Below are 23,001 nucleotides of genomic sequence, written 5' to 3' on the forward strand. Positions count from 1 at the left end.
TTTGAGCGGCTACAGCATTATTTAAAGACTGCACAAGAAGGCACTAAATTCCTTAAAGAGCAAGAGTTTCTGTAGGGGCAGCAGAGAAGCTGCAGGGCCAGCTGTAGGACTCAGGAAGGGCCCTTACAACACCCTCATGCTCAGCACAGGCAAGGGGGACAAAGGAGAGATAGAGCACACAGAGCTTAGCACAACAAGCAATGAAATAAAGCAGTATTGCACCTACTAAGTGCTAAAGCAGAGCTCTCATCTGGAGCGCCTTCCTAGCACCTCACTCATTTAACCCACACAGAGCTCACCTCTCCTGACAAAACCAAACAGCTCCCTAGACTTTATCACTGCCTTATGTAGTCCCTCAGCTTGTTACAGCAGACTCAGGAGTGCTGTGAGTAATTTGCTGTGTCTCTATATAAAGGGGAGCTCAAGCACCACACCCCAGTGCTGTTTCTAGGAGAAAAAAAAAGAAAAAGTATTGAGGGCAAGAAAGCTTTAAGGAAAGTCTATACTATTTTCAGCTTATGAAGAAAAGATGTGTAAGCTCTGCTCAAGTTCAGATGATTCTGTGCTCAAGTTAAAAGAATTTTTTTTGTCAAGCCTGCAAGTGTGAGGATTTTCTCTGGTCTTACACCTACAGGGGGTACGTACTGAGGAAATGAGCAAAAGCAAGTCACAGAGCAATTACACAGCTAAGTAAGGGCTCTGCAGAAGTCCTACAAATTGTAATGTGAAGCTTCATTTGGTACAATCATGTAAGGAAGGAAATAAACGAGCATATTTGGAAGTCATAAGATAGACTTAAGCATGGGACTCAGTGGTGCAGATAGATCCCTAGTAATTACTGAGCTGTGCTGCGGGGTTTCTTATGTGGGGGTCTATGATATTTGAAATTGCAGCTGGAGATTCTTCATATGGGTTTTTAGTAGGAATTATTTCTTGTGGTTTTTTGGAATTTCATCAGGATAAAATGCTGAAACTTAAATCTACAGGAAAAGAGGCTAAAGGAATGCTGCAGTTCTCAGGTTTGCTCCTCTGCCTTAAGCCAGAGCTGCCTGTATTGTTCCTGGCAGATCCCAGGATGTCTTTGAAGGCTTCTAGGGATTGATCATTAGTCTTTCCTGCTGCAGCCACCTGCAGGGTCCACCTCTCCTACTTCAAGTTTTTTTTAATGCTGCACATAAATCTTGCTCCATCCCCAGTGGATGTGGGCAGGTCACTTGCTTGCTCTCCCCATTCATCACCTTTTCACTACAAGGACAGGCGCTGACCCAGCGCGATCTTCCATGTGAGGTGTTGCTCTAGGGCTCTGATGCCAAAGACGTGAAGGAGAGGATGCTAGATGAGTTTGTCTCCTCCCTGTTGCCAAGGCTTGGGCTAATAAGTGCAAATATAGGACAGATTTGAGGTCAGAAAATGAAAGGTAAATTGACTTAAACTCTGTTTTAATCTTCCTATGCCAAGCAAAGGAAATTCTTGGGAGTAGCTGCTTCTCACTTGATGTTTTCCATAATCTGTTATTTCTGCTGTTACAGAAATTCTGTTTCTGCCTTTACAACTCCTTGTCCAGGCTTTCAACAGACTCCTCTGCTTCCTTGATTTCTGGTCCTGTCCCAGGGGCAAGGAAGATTATTTTGGCAACTTGATTTATTGATGCCTTGTACCATGGGGACTTTGTCTTCCACAGGGGTTCTGGGTTAAAAGACACCTGTATGAGAGCTAATGCCTATTAGTAAAATGCACTTGGGATTTATAGTAGCTGGGGCAGTTTTGTCATTTCCATGTATTGCTATTCTTTGAAGGATTTGCAAAAAATATATATATTTTTGATAGATCCCTGATATTTATTTCAAAGTGAAATGTACCTATTTAAGGACAATTATTAGAAAAAGAAATATAAATGTGTTGTATTTCCTTTCCATTTAGATTTAAGCAGTAAACTCCCCTGCTTTTTTCTTTAAAAAAACTTGAAAATCTTTTTTTTCAAAGTTTGGTGTTCCATGTTACGTGTAGCTGGGGGGAAAAAAAAGGATTTTAATTCTTCCTATAAAAGAGGCTCTGGCAAGCTGCCTGTATGCTGATGAGCAGTTCTGAAATATTTGTGCTTTAGATTTGGCTCATTAAACTTCTCTAAATAAGGATGCTTGTCCCAGCCCTTGAAGTTGGGGAAAAAAAAAAAGTGGATTCATTCAAAAGGTGGCAGTAGGGATGTTTTTGTACATCGTGCTTTTTTAGATACTTCTTTTTTTTCTCCAGAGAGCTCAGCAGACTGAGACTTCTAGTTCTTTGATAATAAAAGTGACTGATTTGAATAGTGTGTGCAAACCAATAACCTTTTTTTTATTATTTGAAAGGTTATTCTGCACCAGAAACCGATGTGGCTTTAATGATTTACCTGCTTATAACCCTGACATATCAGTCAAGAGCATTTTGAACGTGTCCTATCAGGGTCTCTCTAACTGTGCCTCCAGGTGTTATGGAGATGCACAGGTATAGAGATATAGAAATATGGATTTTTGCTTGCTTCCTGGTAGAAAGTAACTTTTCCAAAATCAGTGTGGGTTGAACATAAACATGCACTGGGTGTTTTTTTTCCAGAGCTGGATTAGGCCCTGTCAATAACTCCAGCTGGGCATGACATTTTAAGAGGGCTGGATCACTTTTTTTTCTTTTTAATTATAGTCAGTGCAGCGAGCTGTGGATGGGGTGAGCCGAAGCTGCACGGAGCCGCTCGATGTGCGAGGAATGTTGGGCAGCCCTGGCGAATAATCACTGCTCCACCGCAGGCAGCTCGTGGGGCACGGCTCTCTGCAGCTGCAAAATCTGGGTCTGCGCGGGGAGTGAGTGGTTCAGAGGTAGGGAAAAGGCTGGGGAAAAACAGTTTGGAAATGCCTTCAGAGAGTGCAGTGGGAAGGCTTCTGCTGGTGCCTGTTTGCTCAGGGCTGGCACCTCCCTGCTAGTGCTCTCAGCACTAAGTGGCGAGCTGCAAATAAGCAATGCGGCCATTAGGGCTTTTACCATCACCCTAATGGAAACTGCTGATTAGGAAGCTTTTTTAGAAGGGACAAAAAAAAAGGAAATGCTGCTGTGCAGTGTGGCCTGATCCAAGCAGCTGGGATATCTGACAGCAGGTCAGTGAAGGAAGGATCTGTGTGAAATGCGCTTGGGATTTTAGAGCTGTGCAAGTTTCCCAGTTTCCCTTCTGAGGGCTGCAGCAGGCTGTAATGAAAGTAGGAGCAGACGTGATATTTCAAGGCTGATAGACCCCTTCTCATAATGCATTTACTTTGTAGATAGGCTACTTAAAAATTCCTATCTTCACTAAGACTGTGAGAGCTTAGAAAGATTTGATATTTATTTTAGAGCAAGGGGTCATCAACTTCTCTGCCTCCCTATCCTGATACTCAGCAATGGCTGTTTACTGACCTGCAAAGGAGAGGAATTGAAGGTTTCAGTCTGGAGTTCAGTTTCTGGAACCCTTTGGTGTTAAAGTAAAATTGCCACCTGACATGATAATGTGGGACTGAGTGTTCAGCCTAGTGCTTTTAGCCCTGTACTGTGAAAAGCATAAGGAAGCGAGATAAACAAAGCCAGTGTATTCAAAGCAATATGTTTATTTCAGCTACTTTTCTGAATAGCTGTGGATAGGTGAGGCACAGCAGTGAAGCAATTTGTCTAGCAAGAACTTATCATGTATCCTTCATACAAATGGCTTGGGATGCAAACAGGAGACGGGGGAAATGGGGATGGAGGTACTGAGGGAAACAAGGCTTCTTGCTGTTGCATGCACCTTTCCACTGTTATATCAATACCTTTTGGGGTGAAGAAAGGAAACCAAATCCCCTGAAATATTGCTGTTGGTAGAAAAGCACCATTTTTCTTCCCAGTTTCCTCCTCCAGCTGCCAGAGATGGTGCTGTAAGATGGAAGTTTCCAGACACCAGGATGGCCTCAGGCTCCAGCTTGGCCATGAGCACTCACAAATCAGGTCCCAGGGCACAGCCTGTTGTTTTCCTTAAAAATGGAAATGAATGTGCTCCCACCTGTGCTGGATGTTCTTGTGCAAAAAGTTTTGCTAGCAATATAGCGGTCTAGAAAAGTTATGGCATGTGGCTGCAGCTGTACTTAAAACTATGCCTCAAAGTATTCTCAGATCGATACGCTGTTATTTATGTAATTCTAGTATTATGCTCTCAGAATGTGGTATTACATGAAATGGAACAAAAAAAATGTAATTTAGGGTAAATGTACTGTGCAAAATATTGTTCTTAATACTGGTGTGTTCTTGCCCACCTGAATGGAGCAGACCTGGTGTAGGTGCTCTTATTAGCAATAGTACACACTGCAAAGATATAAGCATTGTTTTAGGAGTCGATGCATTCCTTAACTAGCCACCAGATTACAGGTGTCTGAAGATGACCATTACAGCCAATTCAAAATGTCTTCCAAAGCAGAGCAGCCGCTATATTTTTTGCTTCCAACTTGGCAGACTTCAGGGACGATCCTGGGGGTCTATACGGGGCTGTACAACTGGGGCCTTCTGTGCTTTATCTCCAGAGCATGTTAAGGGTTAAACCTTCTCTGTACTCATAGCTTGCATCACCTTGAAACACCACCACCTCCATCCACATAGGTGTCCTTGGCATGGACAGACAGCCCCATCCCCATCTGCAGGCCAGGAGGCTGCCAGCTGCAGTCCTTCCAAGTGGAGCTAGACATGTGCATTTCTACGAGGGAAGACACTAATGCCCTGCCAAAGCTTTGAGCCTGAAGCTGAAGAACAGCTACTCTACAGCTGGCTTGATTAAATGGCCATTGAAGATGATGTAAACATCAGACTCCTCGCTGTAGATGGCATTTTCTCGCTCCCGCTTGAACATCCGCACCCAGACCTCTTCTCCTTCCTGCAGGTCCAGCATCAGGCTCTGGCTCTGCATGATGCTGCGGTCGCTGGGCTGGGCGTAGAGGATGGCCACCTCCTTCTCGTTCTTCATCAGGTGCAGGTAGGTCTCCTTGAAGTTCCAGGTGTGGACGTTGAGGCTGAAGTAGTAGATCCCTGGCACGTAGCAGAAGAACTTCCCTGAGAACATGTTGAAGTGCTTGTAGAGGTTCACAAACTCAGTGTCAAAAATGACTTGCTGGAAGTAGTCTGAGCTATGAAGGGGCTTTCTCCGACCCACTGAAAAAGCAGCATAGAGCTGCTTGCAGGAATGGCCCTGTGGGCCAGGCTGGCCTTTCTGGCCCTTCCGTCCATTAAAGCCACGTAGACCCCTCTCTCCTTCCTTCCCAACTGCTCCAGGGTACCCCTTTTCTCCCATTTCACCCTTCTCACCTGTAAGCATAAAGGAAAACCTTGTCAAACACAAGCACGTGAAGTCCAAGCTGCAGTTACCTTGTTGGAGTCTGCCAACAAAGCATCTGCTAAAACCTTGTTTTCACAGCACAAATATCTGGAAGCGCCGGTCAGACACCAGCACCCTCCTCATTCTCAGAAGGATAAAAATGCCAGGTGAAAGCTTGGCCACACTTAGTTCATGGTGCTGATGCACAAAATAATTCTGGTAGTGAAACTCCATCACCTAACCAGACCATTTACACAAATCCAGGTAAATGCACAGCCTCTCTGTGCAGAGGTTTGGGTAAGAAAAATTGCAAGTCTCTTTTAAAGTTTGATTTGGGTCTGGGTGATGCTGCTGGGTTTGTCTGATCTGAGTGTCTCTGCTCACAGGACCCCTGGCATGTCTCCTGTGTTGTATGCTTAACTCTTATTTGCTTACCTTGCCAAGACGAAACATGTGAAATAGAAAAAGTGGGTGACCATCTTTCCTATTTTCTTATTCCTTATTCTACTGTCTTCTTTATTCTACTGTTTAGTAATTTTGTGATAACCTTTGCAACTGTTTTAATGTGATCTAACTCAAGCTTCCAGCAGTTCAGATTTCTGATGGATTAAAGCCTTTTGCCACTTCCCACTTGTGCCCACTTACAGCCCGTGCCATGTCACCCCTTGACGTCTTGGGTAAATGAATCGGGTGAGTTTCTTGGTGCAGGGAGAAGGAGCAGCGCAGCCTGCAAAATAAAGGTGTGCGAGTAAGACGCAGACAGGATGTTTATCACGGTAGTCACCTCTACCCACCTTTGAGGATGGTGATATCGATGGTGGGCTGGACTTTGGGTACCGAAAAGGCAGGGTCGCTGCTCATCCTTGTGTACCGCGAGGAGATGATGGAGACGGGCTGCTCGGAAGGCCCGCAGCACCGCACGCATGAGAGGCGCCGCGCTTCCCGTCGCGGCAGGCCCTTCTCCAGCACGGCGCCGACGCTGGCGGTGGCCACCAGGAGCAGGAGGAACACGGCGCTCATCTTCAGCTGAGCCAGCTGGACCGAGCAAAGGAACAAATGATTAACGTGGCAATTCAGGTCAGAGCTGCTGACGGGCCATCTGTTAATCTTGCCACAAGGTGCATTTCTGATTAATTATTAGCTTATCTTGTAGTGGCACCAGGAGACTCCAGGTAGGAAGGGTTCCCCCCTGTGTACTGTTTACAAGCAACGGAAAAGACTATCCTCATCTCACATTACCTACAGTTGAAATATCTGTCAGGAGACACCAGGTAAACACAGGAAAAAAGCCTGCAGAGATTAGGAACTACGGCTGAGGTGCTTAAAGATGTAGCAAGCTCTGATCAAGGTGCGCTTGCTGTCTGGCTGTTGTCAGAACTGTCCTTGGAAAGGCACTGGGTAAAAAAAAAAAGCTTTACTCAACAGTTTCTTGCTCTGCTGTCCTGAAAAATTTGAAGTCAGATGAAGAAAATAAAACCAAACACTTTTTTTTTTTTTTAGGAAAAAGCTGGTGGAAAAATCAACTAAAGAATAAAAGCATTTCTCCATTAAGATTATCTCTCAGCCTCTTGCTGGTAATCCCTTTCACAAAGATCAAGCACCAAGTGGTTTGTGGCTTTGACCATATCCATTTGCTTTTTCTAGCAGAATTCCTCTGTTTCCTATTTTAATTTTTCCATTGTGCAGAATGTAGAGCCAAATATATGCAACAAGCACAGACTGAACTGGGACTTGCTCTGCCCAAAACTGCTAGTTTTTGAGATTGTCCACTGCATTTTCAAGAGATACTGGAAAGCTTCAAAGGCCCTAAATACTGGATGAAATGAACAGGCAGAAAATGTTTCTGGTGGTAAACTGTAGATGAGTATTCCTCTAGCTCCCCATCACCCTCCTTCCTAGGGAGGGAGTGGAGCTGGAAGCAGGCAAATGCTGCCTCATACCATGCATAATTAGTGTCATTCTGCTGATTGCAGCGGTGTTTCATACAAGACGTATTTTGGAATGATGCCTTTTTGGACCTTATCCAAAGTCCAATTAGTCAGATGGACTCTTGTTGACCTCGGGCTGGGAACAGCTCTTACAGTTCCTCTTCCACCAGCTTTTATTCCTGGAATAGGTAGGGATGGTAGTACCTAGATATCCTGGCTTTCAGAAATGGCACAATGGACGCAGGTCCCATCTGTATTTCCCTGAGGGAGGGGATCCTACTCTGCAGCTATACAAAGGCTTCACGGGGCACAAAATGGACCAGTCAAGAAAATTTGGAAAAAAAGTATCAGTGTGGGGCAAGATACTTGGATTGTACAGGCATTCCTGGGAGATGTTTTCTTCTAGTTCTTGCTTGCCCCAAAAGAGCTGTCATTCACACCTTTTATTACTTGGTGTAATCCAGCTCTCTGGAAACCTGATGAATACTTATTAGCAGCGATATAATAACTTTCCTTCTGACAGCAGTGAAAGTTCTTTCATCAAATCTGTCATAACTTGAAATGATCTTTCTATTCATAATTGTACCTTATTCTAGGTACAAGTCTGAGGAGGGATTAATACTCCTTTATATCAGTGTTCAGGGCCTGAATTCTCATTTTCATTAAGTCCTTTTTAATTTTCATTCAGTCTTTAAGCTATCTTTGTGCTGCCAACCAGGACCAAAAATGCAATGCAAGTCTAAATGGACAGCAGGTCATAAATAACCAGCCTGTACGTGACCAGAACAGAAAGTTTGCACTGCAGAGAGCATTTTGGGTCCAAGTAATGTTTCTGGGGTCTCCTTTGCAGTGATTAAAGCTTGTACATATACATAATGGTCTAAGGAAGACCATGTGTTCACTCGGAGTCCCAGGCACTTGGGGCCGATATATCCTACATGGGACTAAAACCTATTTAGTCCTTGGGAGGGTGGGTAGTCAATAGCCTGGGGATAAAGTATAAGGCATTTGATTACATTATCTGAACATTAAAACTGGAGGATGTAATTGCTCGTAATACCTTCATGAAGGAGAAAGAGCATTCATTAAGAGGAGTATTCATAATGGGCGGAAGACAAAGGCTTCATAAATATGAAGAAATTAATTCGACATTTTTATAGGCCATTATTCTGCTTAAGATGAATGACTTTCCTATTTTTAGAAGTGACTTAAGGAAGAAAAGCCTGGGTGAGAAATCAGTGCTTAGGTTGTGCGTGTTTTACATTGCTGCAATCCAAGCGTCCATTGAGGAAATCATGGCCGCTTGCATGATTCATGAAGAACAATCACCCAAGGTCTTGGCTAGAAATTGCATTTGGAAAAATGAGGCCAGCCAGGCACAAATCCAGGCAATTCACGGCAGCCTAGAACTGACACACACACACCCTTACACCACATTTTCCTTCGTGGTTTTACATTCCCGAGCAGCACAATCTTCTAGAAATGGTGTCAGACCTGTGAATTTGAGACCAACCGAAGTTTTGTTTGTGTTCATGTATCTGTCGCTGTCCTTCCTGTTGAATAAAGTTTGGTAAGGCAGCATAAACACGTATGTGGTTGCAAAAGCTCTGGTTAGTTGTGATTTCAATGATATATGCGAATAAACAGATTCAGATTTACAGCTTGCTCATAACAGTCCAGAAAGGACAAAAGAAGTAAAAGAGGGAAAGCGGAGAGAGAAGAAACTGAGAAGGCTGAAAGAACAAAGCATCCAGCAGTATGGGGTTCAGTCTGAAAGGCATCCAGCATAAAAGCAGAGATTAAGCGGAGGAAAAAAACTGAAAACAGAGGAATCAAGCATGCAACAGGAAAGGAAACAAACCCAGCAAGGCTTTCCTGGTAACAAGACTATGCCAATCTGAGAAAAAAAATGATTTAAGCCAAATTTCAGAGGGGAAGCAAATATAACTCTCATGGTAGGGAAGTCAAATCTGACACCTTAAAAAAAAAGTTATAAGAAGGAATATGGAGCTCAGAAATTAAGATCTGTGAGGTAAAGTGAGCAGTTGGTTTTGGACTTTTTTTTCCCCTAGAGATAATTATTGCGACCTTATTTTGTCAAACGTGGTGGTGATGGATTTGACTTCAGTGGAGCAGGTTTATCTTCAGAAGACAGCAAGCAACGGACTCGGCTTTGCTCCGATACGGCCGTGACTCACCGGCGTGCAGGTCTGTGAGGTTCTCTGCCGTGCGTCACGCAGGTCCCCGCGCTGGAGGGACATCCATCCTCCTGCCCTCGCCATCCCACGCGCTCGTTAGTGCCTGAAATGATGCATTAGTACCGCAGCGAGCAACCCGCGGCTGCAAAGCTGAGCGTGCTCCTCCTTGGCCATCCTTCACGGCTCCTCTCCTGAGACAGACAGGAGCATCCTGGAAGCAACAGATTAAAACTACAAGTGTAAAGTATTGGCTTCGCCTTCCGCACTGGGAACCTGCGAATCAAAACCAGTTTCGGTTCAGCAATCTTGTTTTTCCCATCAGGATAAAAAAAAAAAATAACAGATGACAGACACACAGGCATCCTCATGGCTAGGGGGAAGCTGGTCTGCTGGCTTTGGAAACTCTGGAGTCCATAAATGTTTCACCTGAGAACAAGAAGAGGTTCTCAGCCCTCCCTCTCCCAAAACTACTTTTTCAGTTCAGCTTCTTTGGCTCTTCTTTGAATTGGGTTCATTTTGGTAGAGTTGATGGACAATTGAGGAGTCTGAAACATTTCTGTTGAAAAGCTTGCGGCAACATGCAGAAAAATGTAAGATGTTTTGATGTTTCTGATGCTTCCTGCAAAGTGCTCAAGGAGCAGGAAGCTTGCTGCAGGGCCGGGCGTCCGGCCGCTTTGGTGCAATATGCAATGCCAAGATAAATGACTTGCTCTTCCCAAAACGCTCTCGAGCCTCCCACTCCAAGCCCATGAAACAGCACAGAGGGCCAGCAAGCAGGACCAGGATGAAACACAACAACCAAGATACTAAGAAAGAAAAAAATCTGCATGTGATTAAATGGGCATATTGAACAATATTTTCCCAAATCTATGGATCATAAAATGAGACATCTGAACCTGATGAAAAAGCAGTTAATTTTGGTGAATTTCTGGTGATGATGATGGCTGGATATTAGTTGTGTTCACTGTGACATTAGAATATATGTTACTGTTGGAGAGTTGTTTAAGTGTAATGGAACTGTACTTTATACTGACTGGAACTGTACTTTAGCTAATGTTTGAAAACGCTTTGATTTTTCTGTCCCTTCCCTTCTGAATCTGAGTATAAAGACAAGGTTAAAATCCAACTAAAGGGGCTGTGTGCAGGTATTTCTGCCTAGCCCAAAGCAAGAAGAAAAAGTAAGTGGAGATACCAGCCTGCTTGCATTAAACTCAAGCAGGACTGTTGCTCGGACCCTCCTGCAAGGCTGGCTCTGCCCCTCCTGATGGCGTTGCCAGTACAAACCCTTGAGTGGCTGCTGCACGGGCAGCGCCCGGGCACTGCACTCGTGAGGATGCTCTGCCCAAGCCAGGGATGCTGCTCTCTGGCTACTGCTACCCTTAGTGCCAGCCCAAACAGATTAAATGATGCATTTTTGCACTGCACTGACCTTGGAAGCACCCCAACTCAAATGCAATCCAACAGGCATTTCATTTACACATCTTTTACCTTCTATGGACAGCCTGTGCTGAAAGTGATGGCTTTCCAGTGACACCTGGCCCTCCTGGTGTCTACCACCTAAAAAAGGCAAATTCCTTCCATGCTTCCAGGCTTTGGAGATGCCACAAACCTGGGCTAAGGAAGGGCAGAAACCATTAGTTTCAGTCCAGGGAGTTAAATGATGTGATGCTTTCTTCCTGTGTGCAACGTCTTCTGTTTAAATATATTTTCTTGACACTATTACAGCTAGAGAGAGCACCTTGATTGATTTTTTTTGGTTCATGATTGAGTTTAATCTTGTAGCTCAAAGTAGGCAGCTTATGTATGAGGCGCATTTGCTCATGCAAAGCTTTTTAATGGTACTGTGTACCTGAAGAATTTTAACACTTCCATATAAAGCAACACATCTGGGCAACAGGAACGATAAGAAATCCCCATAATATCTGCAAAAATAGCTTACTTGCCTTGCACACAGAGAAAGTAGAAGGAAGCAAAGCAAATCGGCCTGGGAGCTGGACCAAAGGGTTTTCCCCCCATTGTGGGGTTGGTTAGCAGGCTGAGCTCTAATCCTAATCAAACCGTAGCAGGTCACCTCGAGCACTGCAGGCAGCCCCTCGGGGATGTATAGGTCTTGTCCTTTGGCAGACCTCCATTAACCCACCCCAGCCTGTGTTTTCACTGGGTACGTGTGCGGGTACAAGTGTGTCCTTACCTCGCGGGGATGCTCGGAGATGAAATCCCAGCCACAGCTGTGCCGAGCTCACACGCTGCAATAGCAAGAGTTCACGAAGCAGAAATTGTTCTTGGATCCCCGAGCTGCACTTTAAATTTCTGCTAACATTTTCCTTCCTGTTATTGCTATGGCTTCACTTGGAAAAGCAATCTATGACTATCTCCTCTCTAAATTCACGGCGCACAGGACAGCGCCAGCCGCTGCCCGTTTTAATTAGTGATAAATCTGGACTCAAAACCCAGGAGGGCAGTTAAGACTAAAACCCTTCTTGTGCCGCCGAGATGGAAAACACATGGATGCGTCAGCTTCGGACCTCGGCATCGTTCCAGAGACGGAAATTATTCTGCTTCTGCTTTTTTACCTTTTGTCTCCTTGCACGCCCTGAGCTCCTTGTCGCCCCAGACTGCCTCATATCGCCTGCAGCAGGAAACGAAGTGGCGCTGGAGCCACTTTTGTCTGGACACTGGACTTCCTCTTGGAAACAACTTGTTGGGGATTTTTTAATTTTTTTTCTCCAGAAGGGTTTAAAATTTCTTCATGAGCAATTTATTGTAGAAAAGCCCAAACCACTGAAGGAGCCCGCACGTTTTCCAAGCAGCACCGCAACAGTGACGACTTGGCAGTTCCTCTGCCCACGATGTCAGCGCTGCCCACGGGGCTGCTCCGCTCTGACACGATGCTGCAGAGATGCTCGGCTCGAGCTGAGCGTCAGGAGCCCTTCTGCAGCCACGGAGTGACTTGAGGGCTCGCAGACAAGAATATTTGGATCCCAAAATGCAGCATGGTTTAAAAATTTCCACTGTCAGTAGTGGTTTGCAGATGACCTCCGTTAACGCCCTCTTGTCTGCAGTGTTTATACAATGAGCTGAAGCAGAAGCAGAAGAGGGGTTGGGAGCACTGCTGGGGACAGTTTGAGCCCTGCGGGTTGTGAGCAGGCTGGGAACGGAGGCAGGGATGGGGTCTGGCCTCAGAGAGGCCCAGGGGTGTTAACTGCATCCAGTTTGGAATGGCTAATGGGGACATTAGGGTAGTTTGTAGTTTTTCTGGGTATGTTTTTATTTTGGGGTGATTTCTTAGCATGTGCCTGTGGGAGTTCAGCCTGGCTGAAGTCCCCAATCCCTCTGCCCAGGAGGAGCTGCACTTGGTGCAATGCCCACGGAAACACGGGCACCCCCACCCCGTGCAGCAGTGGTTCACAGGCTTGGGAAGAGGCGAGGACCCCAGGCACAGCTCCCTTCCTATTGCTGCACACATCTGGCCCCCGAAAGATGTATGAGTTTAATGCAGGTGCCCTGCAAGCGCTCCGTGGGAAGAAGGTGTGTCTGCGTGGAAATGCTTGTGTGCACGTGGGCACCGGCATCTTCACATGGTGCCGCCTTTCCTGGTCTGCCACAGGCAGTTATCACACTCATCTTGGTGCAAACAGGGAGCAAAGGAGTTTTGCTGGCTCCTGAGCAAACAGCTCTCCATTTCTCTTTCTCCTCTCCCCTGCCTGCTCCGCCGAGGCCAGGCAGCTCCTGGAAATGGCCCTGCCGGGGCTAGGCGGGTCCCTGACTGCGCGCCCGTCCCGTGGCAAGCCCAGGCAGTGATTCAGCCCCGCGCTGCCGCCGCACTGACCCGCTTAAAAATCACTCTCAGGGCAGCTTCTGGATGGAGCAAGTGGCCCTGCCGAGGTAGAAGCACCAAGGCTCCCTCGCCTTTTCCAACCAAACGGCAGCGAGTCCGGGACTTGTCCCCTGAGCCTCAGCCGCCCCAGGGACTGGGCTGTCCATGTCCTGGAGCGCTGTGATGTCCCCGCACCTCCCCGCTCCATCCTGCCCCAGCTGTGGCACCGTCCCCGTCCCGAGCACAACCAGACCGAGCAGCAGCGTTCGTGGGCGGGTACGGAAACGAGCAGCCTTAGCAGGAGCAAACTGAAGCTCGTTCAGCAATAACCTGGCCTTGCACTTACTTGCTTGCTGCAGCGAAGCAGAAAAAGCCAGACGAAGCAGCGAGGGCGAGAGACCACCTCTGCATGACTCACCCGACAACCTGCTTCTGCAGGGTGGGAACGCTTTGTTCCCTATAGCAATAGTATTTTTTTTTTTTCGCAACTTATTCAGACCCATTTAACTTACCTTGTGACTCAGAACCCCGTCTCTTACTTCCCTTGCTGTTGCTTAGCAGGATGCATAATATGAAAGCTGCTGTTCATTCAGGAGTTTTAGTCCTCGGCAGCTGCTGCAGCTTCCTAGCTGGAGTCCAAATGAAACACCGAAAGTCAGTCCGGCTCTTTATGAAACCCAGCAGCTAGGTTGTTTGCAAAAGCTGTTTTTTTCTTGTTTCTTTGCTTGCATCAACTTGTGCTGGGTTTCTGTGCTTTTGTCCTGCTATCGTATCCCTAGGACTTGCAGCCAGTCTGTCTGGGTTGCACGGTGCCTCTCACAATGGTGGAAATGAAACCCAAAAAATTTTGTGAATAAGCGAAAAGAAAAAAAAAAAAAAAAAGAAAAGAAAAAATCAAAAACCACAGACCCAAAACCACATTCAGTGTTTGAGCCAAGAGAGAAAGTGCTGGGATCACATGGAAATAATTTTTCTTTGGGAGATTTCAGCATCTTCTTGGGCAGGAGAAAAAAAAAAAAAAAAGAAACAAAATCAAAGCTCTGGCTTTTGTGTATGAGTTGATGAGTTGTCGAACTAGCAAAAGCCTGTAGAAGGGGTGCAGCAGTGGAAACTGCCTCTGTGGTGATTTTGGGGGTAGGTGTAGGTACTGGCCATGGGGACAGGGAAGGTGTCACCCTGCTGTCCCTTGCACCTCCCTGCTGAAAAACAAAAACATGGCTCTTTGCTTCTATAGGAGCAGATTTGGGGCTAATGTCAGGAAGGTGATGTGCAGCTGCAGTATCTTCCCACCACAAAAGTATGTCGATTTCCCTCCCCGCTTCAAAGGTTTCGGGGATAAAGCTTTGTGCCAACCCCCCCATGGAGGGATGCGCTGAGCATCAGCATCCTACGAATGGCAGTGGAAGGGAAGGTCGCACTCTCAGGGGAGGGCTCAGGGGAGGTTTTGGGGCCATCTCCAAAGGAGGCTGAGCTGTGGGGAGCCCAGGGAAACCACCAACCCCATCCTGCCCATGCTGGTGCAGCCGCAGAGCAGCATGCAGCGCCTTATGCAGCGTGCAGGTCCCTCGGGGGGGCTGCCAGCCTTGGCTCCCACGCTGACAGCAGCAAGGAGGCTGAGCAGAGCACAGCCCCGTGGCAGGAGATAACTGAGGATGTGGCACAGGCTGCTTTGTCCAAGGGACTTCTGAGACAACGAGGCACAGGGGACAGCAGGAGCAGACACAGGGGTTCAGGGTGCCCTGAGCATCAGGCATCTCCCGGCCCCACAGTGCACTGCCGGGCTCTGATTTCAGCACCTGCACTTTCTTAGCAGAAATTGCAAACTTGGCCATTTCCAGCCCTTGGAAAAAAAAATACATTGGTGGCTTTATTTAAAGTCAGGTCTGGCCTCATAGTTTGATTTTTCTTCTTCTGGGTTTCTTATTTCTTTTTCTCCCTCTTTTTTTTTTTCAACTGCATCCCATCAATTGTAAAAGAGGAAAATAAAAAATGTGAGTATGCTATGTAGTGCAAGCTCCAGCATCACTCCTGCAGTAAAGCTCAAAAAGGAAAGCAATGCCTTTGATTGTCCTGTGGACATCAGGAGGGGAGAGGTGTGTTCTGTCCTCTCGCAGTGCCCTTCCCTACTTCGGGTCACAACTCGATGCTTTAAATATCCCCCCCCTGCAGTCCTCCAGCTCTGTCCTGCACCAGAGTACAGCATTTGGACCTCACATGGTCCACGAGGGCATTACCCCATATACTGGCCAATTTTTGCCTTTTTTTTTTGGTATATCACCTGTCCCTGATACCTCAGAGCCTTGGTCAAAGGCAGGAAGACAGCTACCGTGGTAGATAAGGGCTTTTGCACAGCTTTGCAGAATTAAAAAAAAAAAAAAAAAAAAAAAGCAATAACCTTTAAATCTGTAGGTGGACCTGTGTTATATAACGGAGAACGCAAATTGCTTGCAGATGACTTATGTTGGGAATGTTTTCATAGTGGTAGTGTTAAATAAAACCAACAGGTGATTGAAACAGACCGCAGCATGATTTCTTTGTTAATTCAAAAATCTGCAACCAGAGGGTTGACAAGGGAGGACCAGGGGCTATCGGAGAACGAGGGCTGCCCCTGTACCAAGGGGAAGATTTACACATGGCACTGGCATCGTGCTCAGAGGCGCTGCTAGAGAAACGCAGAGCTTCGCTGCTGTCCCAGCGTGACCCCGAGCAGCGTCCAGCTCTCCATGAGTCACCCTGCAGAGCTGGGCTCCTCCAGCCCAGGCTTCCCGGACCACCCTCTCCTCCTGTCCATCCCTATCCCTGTCCCTGTCCCCATCCCCGTCCCCATCCCCTTCCCCTCCCACCCGCAGCGGTTCCCAGCCCAGCCCTGCACACAGGGCAGGAGCAGGCAGTGCTGGGCACAAGCCGTTGGGAAACGGGCACACAGAGGCGTGCACGTGGCTGCAGCCTTTCAAAAGCAGCCAGGAAAAGAAAATTCTTACTCACCCTTTTTTTTGGAGGGACCTTAAACAGCTTCTAAGAAAAGAAATTACTTTGCCTCGCAAACACCAACCAAGAGCTTAATTTTATTTTTTTATTTTATTTTATTTATTTATTTTATTTGGCAGATCAGTAACTGTAGCACAGAGGTTCATTCTCCTTATTTTTTTTTTTTAGGAACTGAGTCTGAAATTATCCCAGGAGGGAGCTTACAGCTCCACTGGGCTGCGTTGATGGCTCTGCTTTCTGTGTCTGCACCTCGATGCGACACCCCACAGCCCCACACCTGGGGGCAGTTGCTGACCTCTCGCCTCTCGCTTAGTCCCACAGAATCACAGAGTCCAGAAGCAAATATCTGGCATCAATGTCAGTGCAGAGGCACCACGTGGCTGACACCGATGCCTGGTCAGGCTTTGGGTCTATCTGCCTCCCAGAAGCATGCTGCAGAGAGTTTTCTCCCCGTCTTTCTTTCCTTTGTCATCTGGCAAGTATTTATGAATAGTGCGTAATTAGTAAATAGTATCTATTAGCCCTGCTGAGACATAGGATCGCCTTTGCATCAGGTGTAGCACTGCAGCCAGAACCAATGCAAAGAGAAGTGCAAAAGACCACGCCGAGGTGCTCCAGGCAGAGGGACGGAGCCCTGCAGGTGGCCGTCCAGCTCCTGGCTCTGCTGCTGCAGGGTGCTGGGAAGGTCCCGTGGCCCCGAGATGCCACGTCTCGCCTCCCAGGCTTCGTTCCTGTTTTTAGGTTTCTTCAGGACAAAAAAAAAAAATGTATAACTGGAGTGCAACTGGGCAGAGCTCTGCTTTCACAGGGGGATGTGAGGCAGCCTCTGAGCTTGTTTGCATGGCTATAAAAATAGTTTATAGATGTCACTCAATAGAAAGGGTGTTTGGGGCTCTGAAAATGATCTTAGCCGGGGAAAAACTGTACAAAACCAGTTTATATGAGATATTTTAATTTTTACTCTGAAACTTTGGACAGAAGAAAACTGTTATGGTAACCGGCGTCTGGCATCAGAGCCAGTCTCTCCAGATTAAACAGGTTTTCTGCCTCTTAAACCGACAGCCTCCTTTTTCTAAATAGTAATCGTATTCAAGGAAGGAGGATATTTCTGTTTACACACTTGATTTATAAAGCTTGGCTTTTGTGCATGCAGGGAGCAAGGGAAAAAAGCCAGCCAGCCAGTTTGCAGCAAATTAATAAGAAAGTCGGCGTGCGATGCGGCAGCGAGGTCAGGGCGCAGCGGGCACAGCTCCTGCTCCCTGCTAGCGAGCGCGGGACCTGCCACGAGGGGTGCAGGAGGAGATGAAACAACGCTCTGCTACAAAATGCACGTGCCTATGGTGAATTTAAGGGCCTCAGAGCATCGGCTGGCAGAGCCACGGTTTTCTTTGAAGCCTCGGCATGCTAAAACAGGTCTGGCGTATGGGGAAGTGAATGCTTCTAATCACTTAGCCCACGAAGTGCCGAGGTTTCGGTGAGGGTTCTGGCGTCGTGCTGCAGGAGCTCTGCCTGTGCTCGAGGTGCTCCCTTGCTCCCTGCCCAGAGATGTTCCCAGCGCTCCTTACACTGCTGGGAAGGGTTGGAGCACCAGGGAAGCTCACGTGGGTCCTGTGGGACCCCTGGGTTTTCTGGTGCTTTGGTGGCCCTGGGGGCTGCGGGTGTTCCTCTGTGCCGGGCGCGCCCCAGCAAACGCGCCGTACTGAACGGCTGGGAGTGGAGGCAGCTCTGGCACATGCACATACAACCTTCGCTCCAGGTAGCCGATGGTCCTGACCCTTTGCTGAACCCACCATGAGCCCTACAGACACCATCCTGCCCCTGCAGCCAGGCCCCAACCCCTCTGCCCTCGTAGCCCCAGAGGGCGCTGGGGACACCCGAGCAGTGCACGCAGGCACTCAGGCCCGCTCGCTGTTCTCCAAGTGAAGGCACAGCTTTTTTTTTTTTTTTTTTTTGAAACCTTTCCAACGCACACTATATAATGGCTCAAGTTCTTGACTTGTAACCAGCTCCTTAAACAAAAAGGCATGTTTTATATGGATTTTTCCATAGCGCTGAACTCGGTGAGAGGGACGGCTGTGTGCTCTCTCTCCTCCCGCCCGAGGCCGGGGCTCTGTGCCATGACAACATCTGCATCACGTGGCGGACACACACACAGCTGATTCCTATGGAAACATTAAATATTAAACTACGTTTCCTTCTGGCTTTCTGCTGGGCTGTGATGCTGGAGCACAGCAGTGCCCTGGCCCTCACAAAACGGCGCTCCCCGGTGCCAGCGACCAGCACAGAGGGAGGCGGCAGGCTGCGTGCAGAGGTGGGATTAATGCCTTGACTGTGCTAACTCCGAAACCGAAACGGAAAAAGTGAAGAGAGCTCTCTGTGCCCTGCCGCGTCAGCCAGGGAAGAGTTTTCAAAGCCTCTAATATAGCAGTCCCCAGCCAATAACATGATTTAATAGAATAAAGTACGTATATGTGCGTGCGTGAATGTGCGGGGCTTTCAAGCGGCCAATTGTACAAAGCCAAAAATAATTATGAGTAAATTGGTATTTAAACAGCAGCATGCGAATGATAATTGGGAACTGCTTAAGAATAATTTGCTAAATAACATGAAAGCTATGATTTCACAACAGAGCGAGAAAATATTTACAGTTAAAGCCTGCTTCTGAGGGGAACAGAAAGCTTTCTGGATGGGAAGAAATGCTGAACACAATAGGTGCCGGGGAGAAGTGGGTGGCTTTCCCCAGGCTGCTGGAGCTGCTCACGCAGAGCAGGATTTGCCAAGGGGAAAGGAGATGACCTGGAGAACTGCAGGTTAATCAGCCTTGAGGTGAAGCTGTCAAAGGAACAGGACTGATGATGGTCCCTAATGAAGAGCTAACGAAGGGCAACGCAGCCAAGGCTGATCAGCCAGGACTGGTGGGGAAGAGAGCCCCCAGACCTCATCGCCAGTCTATATTGCAAGCTTACTCAGTGCAGGTACACAGACTTTGGAAAAACACCGGTTGTAGCCTCTTAATTAAAAAACGAACGTGATGCTAACTCAGGCTGGCACGGAGAGGTCGGCAAGCAGGTTTGCAGCAGGGTGATGAGGAGGGACGAGCTGTCCCGCCGCCAGGACTAACGAGGCACGACATAATGAGGCCTGATCACGATGAACCGGGTCTGCCTTGCCGGGAACCTGCTGAATAACCAAGTGATGTTCTTAAAATTCACCACAGCTGCTCTGAGCTGCGACATTGATTCATCATTAAAGCTCATCTGCAAGCTGTCAAGCTGTAGACATTTCAGGCCTGAAATCAGACTTTGGAAATCTTGAAAGGTTTGAATCTCAATTTTGAGGCAAGCCTTTGTTAAACAGAAATGGGACTTCGCAGTGGTCATAAATAGCACATCCATCTCCCCCTGCATCCATCTTCCTTTTGCATAAAAAGCAGCTTAGTTTGGCAGAATAACCTCTTAGACAGGACTTAGGGCATAAATTCATTTTAAACCATGGTGTTAGTGTGATTAGCATTAGCTAATCTTACAGGGCTTTAGGTACGTGCTGGGAATGCTGCCCAACCCTTGCATTGGCCTTACCTTTGGGGACAGCAGCACAGGTTTGGGGACTGCTCTCAGCTTCTGGCTGATGGTGGGCAGTGTGTTTGCTCAGGTCTGTGGCACACACCGTGGAAGTTGCACGTGAAACATAAAAGGTGGCTTTCCTTGTTCTGTGAATTTTCTCTAAAAGCCCATTATTTAGAGTAATATTAGGCAACGAGCCCTAATCCTACTATTCAGACCCTGCAGCTTCCACCCAGGTTGGACTCCTGTCATTAACCTCCATCCACGTCTGCTGGACGTTGTGTGGAGAGGCAGGGGGAATGTCACTGCGGGCAGAGCAGCATCCACTGGCACCCCCTGAGCTGTCTCCTATCAGGAAGGCCTTCACCTGCATCCGCCCTTCACCTGCACTCAAGAAGTACAATCATCTCCTTCGGCTCCTCAGCACAAACCGTGCTGACAGGGGACATGCCTCAAACGCCAAGCCATGCCTCCTGCACTGGAAGCAGCTGCAAGCAGGAGCCAGGACCTTGCCCAGGTGGTCTCTGGCCAGGTGGTCATGGATAGCAATGGAAAAAAATATTTACTCCCATTACAGAATGTTTTTAAAGAGGCTGACTGGTTGTTGCTGGCTAGCATCCCCTTGGAAGTCCAGAGTGTCTGGCTAGCTGCTGACCTGCTCGGCACCGAATGGAGGGCTGGATTACACCAGGTGCCCAGCCTCGCCAGCAGCAGCGTGTGCCCACAAAGCTCAAGTCTCCTTCCCCAGCTGCCTGAGACAGGCTCTGACACAAGTACATGGGTGGTCGGGTGTCTCGCTATAACTGACAGATTATTTTGCAGTTGACATTGATGGGACGAAATGGCTGCCCCATTATCCACATTTCCCAGGCAGTTCTGGAAACTGGATGAGGAAATTAGGCGTACAGTTAGAGACATGTTACTTAAAAATCTGAGCCGGTGACAGACCCAAGTCCAAATAGCCGAGCCCAGAAGGGAGTCCTTGACGTAGCACCAGTGTTCAGTGCTCAGATAGGTTCGTCACAGCGACTCTATTTGTTCAGAAACCAAAACGAGCTGAGAAGGAAAATATTTCTCTTTGTTGTTTTGTTTCCAGAACAAAAGAGACTTTTGATTTTTCACTTTAATTTCTTTCCCAGTTTTTAGATTACTTGTAATTATACGGTGCCGAGCAAATAAATGGTGCTCTACCTTTTTGTAAATGACTTGGAAGTTTGCTTTAATCCCTTGGTAGGGTTCACCTGGTATGTCATTCATCACGCCGCTGCTCTGTGTTCCAGCAACTGGGCTCATTTAATTTGCTAGGCTGAATGAAATAGCTTTACCATGCCTACTTATACAGAAGTAATGATGGGTAGAGCCCCGTAGCACATAATAATTGCTATTTTCCACAGAGCCCGCATGCATGTTCGCAGAATAATCTTTAGAAAGTTAAAACTCCTGAGGGAGAGACAGGCTGTGGACAATGGAGTAGAAATGATGGACGGTGTTTTTCTTCCCAGCTTTGTTTTGGAGTCACTAGTTTTCACCTTTAAAGTGGTATTTGCTGTTTGGCTTGCTGGGCTGTGGGACACCCCGCCGCCGCTCCCCATGCACGGTAGGGCATCTGCTGGTCCTGTCTGCTGTTAACATTTAAATACCCAGCCTGGGTATTTGGAGGATTTTTCCAAGAACAAGGATCTGTGATTTAAAAGTGGGAGCAAGAATCACACATCTGTGTGAGAAAAGCAGCAATGAGGCAGTTTGATAATTAAATAAAAAAATACAAAATATGCTGTGTAAACAGTCTTGATGCCAGAATTTTCTCTGCCCTTGTGTTACCACTCCTGAGTTGCTGCAAATCCCAAGAAGAAAGTCTTTGCTTTGAGAACTTTGTAACCGAAGGAAGCAGAGAAAGGGAAGTCTGCAGGCAGGCGAGGGCAGAGATGGGCACAGGAAGCTGGGACAGCCCAGGCAGAGCGCGAAGTGTCCCTGCACGCATCCTGCTCAGACACCAGCCGGTACTGCAGTGATGTCTGCATGCTCCTGCCTCACATCAATTGCAGAGCAAAGTACACAGGTCTGAATCTCTCTCCCTGGCATTTTGGTTAATGCTGATGATCCTTCCTACTTGCCAAGGCAGGAGATCACCCTGACAGCCCTTCCAGCTCGACAGCCACACCACTCATTAAGCCATGAATGCATCAGACAGCGATGCACATGATTTTGGCAGCAGGGAGTGGTGGTTTTGGTTGGTCTGGCATAATCTTGGAGATTACTCTTTTTCCTGCTGGTTTGGGTCTCATTTTTAAGCAGATGCAACGTTGTCAGTAGGGTAAGACCTGGGTGGGAAGAGCTCTAGAAGAACAGGAGCAGTCTGCGCAGGTGGGCCAGCCCCAGGGCCAGCCACACAGATGTGCTTTGCCTGCTGGCTGCCAGACCAAGGAACTCAGCACAGCACCCTCTATCCACAGCTAGCAGTGGCCAAAAGCATCATTTTTCTTCCAGCATCCAGACAAAAAGAGGGAGAAGAGCAGCATGTAGCAGTGATCAGCGGGAGTGCTTGACATTGACATATATCAGGAGTATTTTTAGCATCCGAGCGCACTTTTTCTTGGCCACATCATGACACCCGAAACCACTCCTACAACATCAGTCTACGGGTAATCGTTTTATGACGGCAGAGTGAAGGCACAGAAAGGTTAAATGATTTTTTCCCGTCTGCGCAGCACGACTGCAGCAGATCTGGGAATAAATCTCAGGATCTCCCCCACCTCCCACTGCCTCCTTGGAGGCTGACAGCAGGCCGGCACTGGTTCAAGGGCTCGCTGCCACTTCTGCTGCTCTTTAGGAGGTTGAATGGAGACACTTTTGCAAGGAAGGCAGGCAATGCATCATCTTGGTGACAGTGGCATTCCCAGTGCCCTTCCCAGCTTGTCCAATGCCGCTCGCATCCATCATCAAATGCATCTCAGCACTGTACTTCCAAAAGACACCACAGTCTGAGGTGCACAGTGGCAGCAATTTCAGAGCAGTCCGAGGTAAGAGGTGACAGAGAGCACCGGGGACACCTCAAAGTGAGGGCGAGAAATGCACATGTTCCAAATCTGAACCTCTTCTCATTGCTGAGCAGAAACTGCACCACTTTTTTTCCAGGAAAAGACTCATTCAAGCAGTACTTCAAGTCTACAAG

At 47.5% G+C, this 23,001-nt stretch overlaps 1 protein-coding gene and 1 long non-coding RNA gene across 9 annotated transcripts; one reads left to right on the forward strand and one right to left on the reverse strand.

The window, feature by feature from the left end:
* Positions 1-456: 456 nt before the first annotated feature.
* LOC310881810 lies at positions 457-7,235 on the forward strand. 3 transcript variants are annotated; one of them, XR_014572624.1, is made up of 4 exons: positions 457-637; positions 4,904-4,996; positions 5,435-5,599; positions 6,836-7,235. It is a non-coding gene; the product is annotated as an uncharacterized lncRNA (long non-coding RNA). The 3 variants fall into 3 exon arrangements; XR_014572625.1 differs by lacking the exon at positions 6,836-7,235 and adding an exon at positions 5,983-6,133; XR_014572626.1 differs by lacking the exons at positions 5,435-5,599; positions 6,836-7,235 and adding an exon at positions 5,983-6,133.
* Positions 3,590-14,477, reverse strand: C1QTNF8 (C1q and TNF related 8). Of its 6 annotated transcripts, none has more exons than XM_083799554.1 (4): positions 13,791-14,477; positions 9,462-9,672; positions 6,130-6,370; positions 3,590-5,325 (listed from the first exon to the last, which is right to left on the reverse strand). In XM_083799554.1, exons 2-4 carry the CDS (start codon positions 9,543-9,545, stop codon positions 4,778-4,780), a joined length of 873 nt encoding a protein of 290 aa, XP_083655680.1. In that variant the 5' UTR covers positions 9,546-9,672; positions 13,791-14,477; the 3' UTR covers positions 3,590-4,777. The 6 variants fall into 6 exon arrangements, with proteins under 6 accessions (XP_083655680.1, XP_083655679.1, XP_083655681.1 ...); XM_083799553.1 differs by having other exon boundaries at positions 9,462-9,564; positions 13,791-14,476; XM_083799555.1 differs by lacking the exon at positions 13,791-14,477 and adding an exon at positions 11,653-12,012 and having other exon boundaries at positions 9,462-9,564.
* Between the last annotated feature and the right edge of the window lie 8,524 nt (positions 14,478-23,001).

This window comes from Anser anser, assembly GCF_964211835.1.
Source record: "Anser anser genome assembly, chromosome: 15".
NCBI lineage: Eukaryota > Metazoa > Chordata > Aves > Anseriformes > Anatidae > Anser > Anser anser.

What these genes read in the sequence shown, in the direction of transcription:
- C1QTNF8 (XM_083799554.1), bottom strand. Translation starts at nt 9,545, where the DNA reads ATGGCGAGGGCAGGAGGATGGATGTCCCTCCAGCGCGGGGACCTGCGT. An exon ending in CCTCACAGACCTGCACGCCG is followed by an intron (nt 6,371 to 9,461) that starts GTGAGTCACGGC and finishes TGCTCGGTCCAG; the next exon opens with CTGGCTCAGCTGAAGATGAG. An exon ending in CGATATCACCATCCTCAAAG is followed by an intron (nt 5,326 to 6,129) that starts GTGGGTAGAGGT and finishes TTATGCTTACAG; the next exon opens with GTGAGAAGGGTGAAATGGGA.